The sequence below is a fragment of the Gekko japonicus genome, unplaced genomic scaffold, assembly GCF_001447785.1.
Source record: "Gekko japonicus isolate JY-2015 unplaced genomic scaffold, Gekko_japonicus_V1.1 scaffold2941, whole genome shotgun sequence".
NCBI lineage: Eukaryota > Metazoa > Chordata > Lepidosauria > Squamata > Gekkonidae > Gekko > Gekko japonicus.
In genome coordinates, this window is record NW_015170365.1 from 7,068 (window position 1) to 15,156 (window position 8,089).

General features: G+C 50.6%; 1 protein-coding gene across 1 annotated transcript in view; it reads left to right on the forward strand.

The window, feature by feature from the left end:
- Nucleotides 1-8,089, forward strand: part of PLPPR3 (phospholipid phosphatase related 3) — a 17,380-nt gene that overhangs the window by 1,517 nt on the left and 7,774 nt on the right. Inside the window, exons 2-4 of the mRNA XM_015418231.1 lie at nucleotides 96-281; nucleotides 3,426-3,549; nucleotides 5,359-5,554. Of these exons, the coding sequence (XP_015273717.1) occupies nucleotides 96-281; nucleotides 3,426-3,549; nucleotides 5,359-5,554 (506 nt within the window). The remainder of the gene's footprint in view (nucleotides 1-95; nucleotides 282-3,425; nucleotides 3,550-5,358; nucleotides 5,555-8,089) is intronic.

Below are 8,089 nucleotides of genomic sequence, written 5' to 3' on the forward strand. Positions count from 1 at the left end.
AAGCCCCAGCGTCCGGCCACGAGGTTCTGAGTTCGAACCCCAGGATCCCCGACACCGATTTGCTCGTGTCTGAATCGTTTCCGTTCTTCCTTCAGTTGCCCATCGTGGCCTCCTCCATTGTGACCCTCTATTTCCTGGAGCTAACCGACCTCTTCAAGCCTGCCAAGGTGGGCTTCCAGTGCTACGACCGAGCGCTCTCCATGCCCTACGTGGAGACCAACGAGGAGATGATCCCGCTGCTCATGCTTCTCAGCCTGGCATTCGCAGCTCCCGCGGCATCCGTGAGTAGCCGGGGGGCTCTCTGGGGATGGAGGAGGGTGCCCTTTTCCGTGTCTTTCCGCTTTCTTTTTTGTATTCCCCCCCCTCCGTATTTTTCATATGTGTGCACATGAGTGCGTGCACACCTGGAAGTCATGGCGACCTCTGGTGACTGACCCCTCCTGGGGGCATGGAGGATATTCAGAGAGGTGGCTGAGTAAAGCCTGCCCCCACCTCCCGACTGCTGGTATTCCTTGGGGGTCTCCCATCTGAGTACTTGCCAGAGTCGAGTCAGCTTAGCTTCCGAGATCTGAAGCGATAGGGCTTGCCTGGGCTATCCAGGTCAGGACAAGGCAAGAGACTTCAGAGGTGGCTTCCCTGTGCGGACTCTAATCCGGGAGAACCGGGTTCGAGCCCCCACTCCTCCACGTGCAGCTGCTGGTGTGACCTTGGGTCAGTCATAAGTTCTCTCAGAGCTGTTCTCTCAAGGACCGTTCTCAAAAGAGCTCTCTCAGCCCCACCCACCTCACAGGGTGTCTGTTGTGGAGAGGGGAAGGGAAAGAAGTTTGGAAACCGCTCTGAGACTCCTTTGGGTAGTGAAGGGCGGGGTATAAATCCAATCTCTTCTCTTCTTCATCATCTAGTCCAATCCCCTGCATAATGCAGGACATTCACAAATACCTCCCCCCCACACACCTGCAGTGACCGCATGCTCTATGCCCAGAAGAGGACTCAGGGCTCATCTTCTTGCTTTTTTAACTTTGTCATTGCAAACAGACGCTGGTCCATCTGTTTTCATCATCAGTTTGTTATTTTTATGCTTTGTGATGGACTTCTTAGGATGTGGAATGCTGTCGTATAGGCCAGTCCCAGCCGGTGCTCCCTGTAAGCCGCGGAGTCTCGTGAGCAAAAATTCTACTTTGTGAGCTGCTGGCATTAAAGTGGTGAGCGAGCGATTGGGCTCCTGCATCAATTAGTTTGGCTCTGGAGCCCTCCTTCCTGAGCGAAGACAAAAGTGTGAGAGCCAGAGACTAAAACCTTGTGAGCTAGCTCACACTGACTCAGCTGAGAGGGAACGCCGGTCACATCAGATCTTGCTCGTCAGGGTCGGTACTTGGACAGGAGACCACCAAGGAAGACTGCAGAGGAGAGGAGTGGCAAGCCACCTCTGCTTCATCTCTTCCTTTGAAAACCCTCTGGGGGTCAGCTGTGACTGGATGGCGGTTTACACGCAGGGAGTGGACTTCTTGGCTCAGGCTTGCCCAATCTCATCAGATCTCGGAAGCTGAGCCAAATCAAGCCCTGGTTAGCATTTGGAGAGGAGACCCCCCCCCAGGAAGTCCAAAGATGCTACGCAGAGGCGGGCAAGGGCAAACCGCCTGTGTCCATCTCTTTCCTTGAAAACCCTACGGTAGCGGTGACCAAACTTGCTTAACATAAGCGCCAGTTTGGTGTAGTAGTTAAGTGCGCAGACTCTAATCTGGGAGAACCGGGTTTGATTCCCCATTCCTCCACTTGCACCTGCTGGGTGACCTTAGGCAAGCCATAGTTCTGGCACAGCTATTCTTGAAAAAGAGCCGTTTCTCTCAGAGCTCTCTCAGCCCCACCTACCTCACAGGGTGTCTGTGGTGGAGAGGGGAAGGGGAAGGAGTTTGTAAGCTGCTCTGAGACTCCCTTGGGTAGTGAATGGCGGGGTATAAATCCAATCCCCTCCTCTTCTTCTTTTACCTCCCAGGGTGTCTGTTGTGGGGAGGGGAAGGGAAAGGAGTTTGTAAGCCGCTCTGATGAGACTCCTTTGGGTAGTGAAGGGTGGGGTATAAATCCAATCTCTTCTTCTTCTCCTACCTCACAGGGTGCCTGTTGTGGGGAGAGGAAAGGAGAGGAGTTTGTAAGCCACTCTGAGACTCCCTTGGGTAGTGAAGGGCGGGGTAGAAATCCAATCGCCTCCTCTTCTTCTTTTACCTCACAGGGTGTCTGTGGTGGGGAGGGGAAGGGAAAGGAGTTTGTAAGCCACTCTGAGACTCCTTCGGACGGTGGCCACCACAAAACACAATTATTATATAAGGAGAGATATCCCGCCCTCCTTGCCGAAGCAGGCTCAGGGCGGCTTGCGTTGAATTTTTTAGATGATATTTATTTAGATGCCTATTTCTCCCCTGGGATTTAACCCCCACTGCGCTGGGCCACATTTGAAAGCCTGATGCTGGCTCCTGGCTTTCCTCTGGTGGAAGTCTCTTTGGTCAGCGGAAGGCTTCAAACGTGGCCAAGCAGAAGCATAAGAAACTTACTGCCTCTTACCACCGATTTATCGATGCACGAATAACACTGGGGGAGAGAGTGTGTCTGTTTTATGGGGGAGAAACTGGATGCGAGGAAAGGAATGGAAAAAGGTACCGGCTGGATCTCTTAGGGAAAACCTTTTTTACAGTCAGAGTTGTGTAACAGTGGAATCAGCAGCGTCGGGAGGTGGGGGGCGGCTGGACAACCTGTCAGGGACGCTCTACGCTGGTCCTGCATTGAGCAGGGGGTTGGATGAGATGGCCTCTCTGGCCCCTTCCAACTCTGTGATTCTATGATTCTATAAGGCGTGGTTAGAAAGGTTGGTGAATTCAGTTCACATCAAGGGAGAAGCGACATTGAAATGGGAGCTCCCCGGCATGCTTCTGAGATCTGTGTTCAAATCCCGTGCCCTTCAGGCAATGGGGAAGAGCATTCACTGCCTCCCAGCTATTTACACAAGAGGCATGAAACCAATGTCTGGCTGTCCACCATCTCTCTTGTCTGGTCCTCCTTTCTGTCTCTTCCCAGATGCCTCCCACAGGACTTCCTGTCTCTCCTCTCTCCAGACTGCTTCCAACTCTGCTTTCCCCAGCTTCCCGCCGTTATATTCTCGACCCTGCTCGTCTTCCCTTCTTAGCTCCCCACTTCCTCTCCCCTGGGCCCATCTGCCTGCCTCGTCCCCATCTGATATCGCAGCTGCTCCACTCAATGACCAGCAGTGCACCTCCTCTGTGACATCACAGCAGGTCACCCAATCAGAATCGAAAAGGTTCCTCCCTCTGAAACAAAATCTTGCTTGTCAGGCACACTGACCGGGAGCTGTAGGTGGAGTGGGGTCGCTTTTAGCACTCGGGTCATTGCATCTTTCTGTTCCCTCCCATGCGCAGATCATGGTGGGGGAAGGCCTCGTGTACTGCCTGCAGTCCAAGCTGAAGGGACGCACCGAAGGGAGCATCAACGCCGGCGGGTGCAATTTCAACTCTTTCCTGCGCAGGACTGTCAGGTTTGTGGGTAAGTCTGGTGGCCTCCCGCTCCTCTCCTGGAGGCTTGTGGCAAATGGTGGGGTGGCGCTGCTTGCCGTCGCCCCCTCTGAGTCCTTGTGATCTGTGGCGTTCATGAACAATGAATCCACAAGAATAACACACAATCTCAAGACAGTCTGGTAAGAAAAAATATATACAGTTGTGTGCTAGATGCCCACAGAACGACAAAAGAGACTAGATTAAAGCCATAGCATCATTTAGTGTCTAGTAATGAAAAACCTGCTGCAGTGGCTCAAGTGGTTAAGACGCTGAACTGCAGGCTGTGGAAGGTCGGTAGTTCAGCAGTTCGAGACCAGAGGGTGCCGCATGACGGAGTGAGCTCCCGTCTCTAGTTCCAGCTCCTGCCAACCTAGCAGTTCGAAAGCAAGAAATTGCAAGTAGATAAATAGTTACCACTTCGGTGGGAAGGTAACAGCATTCCATGCACCTTGGTGTTTAGTCATGCTGGCCACATGACCACGGAAACGTCTTCGGACACCGCTGGCTCTTCGGCTTTGAAACGGAGACGAGCACCGCAACCCTAGAGTCGGATTCGACTGGCTTTCGAGCAAGGGAACCTTTACCTTTACTTTAATGAAAAACCACCACTTATTCCTTCATAGAAAAAATACAAAGGTCAATAAAACTACACATAGCAGTCTGCTCCAAACTCTCTCAGTCAATATCCTTCTAACATTCTTGTATTTTCAAAAGCAGTCTGCTCCAAATTCAGTCTCTCTTTCAACACTTATTCCGGTTTTAAGTGTTTCAGACCTGCGGTCTTTCCTCAGGATGGAATCCTATATAGGAATCTCACATTCAATGTTACCTTCAAGTTGACACATTCATTGATTTACTTTTCTGTTCCTCTACTTGGGCGAGGTCTCCTCACTGATTTTCAAGCCTGCTGCTGCCACTGCCAAAGTCAAATGGACCCAGACTATCCAGAAGGATATTGACTGAGACAGTTTGGAGCAGGCTGCCATATGTAATTTTATTGACCTTTGTATTTTTTCTATGAAGGAATAAGTGGTGGTTTTTCATTAAAGTAAAGGTAAAGGTTCCCTTGCTCGAAAGCCAGTCGAATCCGACTCTAGGGTTGCGGTACTCATCTCCGTTTCAAAGCCGAAGAGCCAGCGCTGTCCGAAGACGTTTCCGTGGTCATGTGGCCAGCATGACTAAACACCAAGGTGCACGGAACGCTGTTACCTTCCCACTGAAGTGGTCCCTATTTATCTACTTGCAATTTCTTGCTTTCGAACTGCTAGGTTGGCAGGAGCTGGAACCAGAGACGGGAGCTCACTCCGTCATGCGGCACACTCGGGTCTTGAACTGCTGAACTACCGACCTTCCACAGCCTGCAGTTCAGCGTCTTAACCACTTGAGCCACCGCAGCTTTTCATTTTTTCATTACTAGACACTAAATGATGCCATGGCTTTAATCTAGTCTCTTTTGTCATTGTATTATTCTGTGGGCATCTAGCACACATCTGTATATATTTTTTCTTAGCAGACTGTTCATGAACCATGACCATCTGCCCAAGGGTTTAGTGCCCTAACCCAATAACTCACGAAACCAAGGTCCACGAAACCCAGAGTCACTGTAAGCACGAGAGCAAGTCCCATTCTTGCTTCCTCCACTGGGAGGTTTCCAGACCGCAAGGCCAGGGGGAGCCATCTGGCGGGATCTAAGGCTGGGAGGGGAGCCGCCAGCCAGGCCGGAAGACGCCGCGTATGCTCCAAGGTGGGTCCTTCACCCAGCCCTCTCTCCCAGGGCTGATCTCAACTCTTGTCGTAGGTGTCCACGTTTTCGGCCTCTGCGCCACCGCCCTGGTGACCGACGTGATCCAGCTGGCCACGGGCTACCACGCCCCCTTCTTCCTGACCGTCTGTAAGCCCAATTACACACTTCTGGGCATCTCCTGCGACTCCAACCCCTACATCACGCAGGATATCTGCTCGGGCCAAGACCAGCACGCCATCCTGTCTGCCAGGTAAGTGTGTTTAGGGTTCCGCCACCACCCTCTCCCTTCGAACGGGAGTTCCCCGGGTGAATTCTCATCTCCACCATCTTCCTTGAGGACACACTACCCTCTCCCTTCGAATGGGAGTTCCCCGGGTGAATTCTCATCTCCACCATCTTCCTTGAGGACAATCTCTCAAGTTTTAGTCGACATCGTTCCTTTGGCACGCTGGCAGGTCTCGGGAGACTGGCAAGGGCCGAGTTTGCTGTTTATCTCCCCAAGAACTTTTGAACGTGGGCCAGACCAAGTCAAACTACTTATTAAACAAAGAGTGACAGATATAGAAAGACAAATGGCTGTTCATAGAACTCCAGGCTTTATCTCTCCTCCAAATTTTAGATTTGTTGCTGCTCCTGTTGCATACTTATATTTTCTTGAATCAAATAATTCCAGAAGGGCCTTTACATTGGCAAGAAGTTCAACTCTCCCTTTCACTGTTCTGGATGGGAGCTTTAAATCAGTCCCCTATATGCATAGGCTCTCTTCTTGTTCTTTAAAGGAAATTGATTCAATGGAACATATTTTCTTTAACTGCCCTAGGCACAAAGAAATCCGGTCAAAATTTATTGAGCCGCTGATGGGAAATTTCCCTGGCAAATCACACAAAATTAAACTTGATTATCTTCTGTCCAATATGAACCACGAAACAACCCGAATAGTGGCTAAGTTTTGTGCACAGGTATACAAAGATTGGAAAATGCATACGGTGGCTTGAGTGGGATTTTTAAAGTTGTGAAATTTGATTGTTTGATTTTATGTAAACCTTTGTGTATGCTGGTCATTGACTGTAAAATAAAATTGTTGTTCTGTTGAGCATTTGATGGTTGTGGCGAGAAATAGCCCCTTGATCTCCAGGTGTTCTGAGTTGAGGAACGTGTCTTAGGTGTACAGATGGGGCTAGATTCTTTTGTTTGTACCTGAGCACTTTATGGGAGCTTTACGCATTGCCGATTGGGCTTAGCAGATTCACGGGCATATGAAATATTGTACCTCTTGATGGCTTGCCTGTGTTGCATCTCAAGAATATTTATCACTGCTTACTCCATGGGCGAACGTCTCAGTATAAGGTCCATTCTGTGTATGATGAGTTTTATGTATATTTTTGTTCAATTTATGCAGTGCTCAGTTTGAATTTTACCAAGGAAGGCTTTTAGTCAAAATGTGTTTGGTATTGGTTCTTGTAAGGTAAAGGTAAAGGTTTCCCTTGCTCGAAAGCCAGTCGAATCCGACTCTAGGGGGTGGTGCTCATCTCTGTATCCAAGCCGAAGAGCCGGCACTGTATGAAGAAGTTTCCGTGGTCAGGTGGCCAGCAGGGCTAAACGCCAAGGCTCACAGAACACTGTTACCTTCCCACCGAAGGGGTACCTATTTATCTACTTGCAATTTCTTGCTTTCGAACTGCTAGGTTGGCAGGAGCTGGGGCCAGAGACGGGAACTCACTCTGTCACATGGCACTCAGGTCTCGAACTGCCGAACTACAGACCTTCCGGGTCTGCAGCTCAGCGTCTTAACCTCTGAGCCACCGCAGCCCTATTGGTTCTTGTATATGGATACAATTTGTACTTTTTAACTTGTATTTATACGATTGAACATTTGTCTTCATATTAGAATTAGGTACTTATATGCAGAGCCATAGGATTCTGGGTTTTAAATGATAATTTTAGCACTTTTGAATGTATAATTAAATCATATATGATATTTTGTACATTAGCACTATGTGCGTTGCTATATTTTAGGGGTTTTTTTTGGGGGGGGGGTTTGCCTCAACCTTTTGGTAACTTTTCTTAGGTGTGAAGGCCAAGGAGAAGGGCCTGCAGACTATCTGGCAGCCAGAGAGCCAGAACTGGCCGCAGTGCTTTGCACACCCAGGTTTGTCCTGTGTTGTATTAACACAGGCCCTAGGTGGGTTTACGTTGCCATTATTAGGGTGTGGATGGGTTTCCGAGGCAAAGAGACATTCAAAGGTGACTTGCCATCGCCTGCCTTTGTATCGCAGCCCTCGACTTCCTGGGTGGTCTCCCATCCGAGTACTAACCAGGGCGGACCCTGCTTAGCACCCGAGATCTGGCAAGGCCAGCCTGGGCTATCCAGGTAAGGGCATGGGCAGGGGTCATTTCATAGAAAAAGAGCTAGGGGAACTCATTAGCATAACTCATTAGCATATGCCACACCCACTGACATCAGGGGCCCGGCGGTGGACCTGCAAGGCCAGCAGGAGTGTGAGGAAGCCCCGCCAAGGCCCTCCCTGGTCCCAGGCAGGCAGGGGTGGGGAGAGGCGGGGAGGAAGCAACTTACCCTCCCTCTTCTCCTGCCTCCTCCTGGCTGAATGGGGGCTGGAAGCGGGCGGCCGGAAGCAGGGGGCGGGGTTTTGTCATGTGCCCCGCCCCCCTGCACCTCACCCGGGGGAACTGCGTTCCCCCGCGTTCCCCCCCGAAATGACCTCTGGGCATGGGTTTAGATGGAGCAATTGGGAAGGAGGGAGGGAGGGAGGGAGGGAGGGAGGGA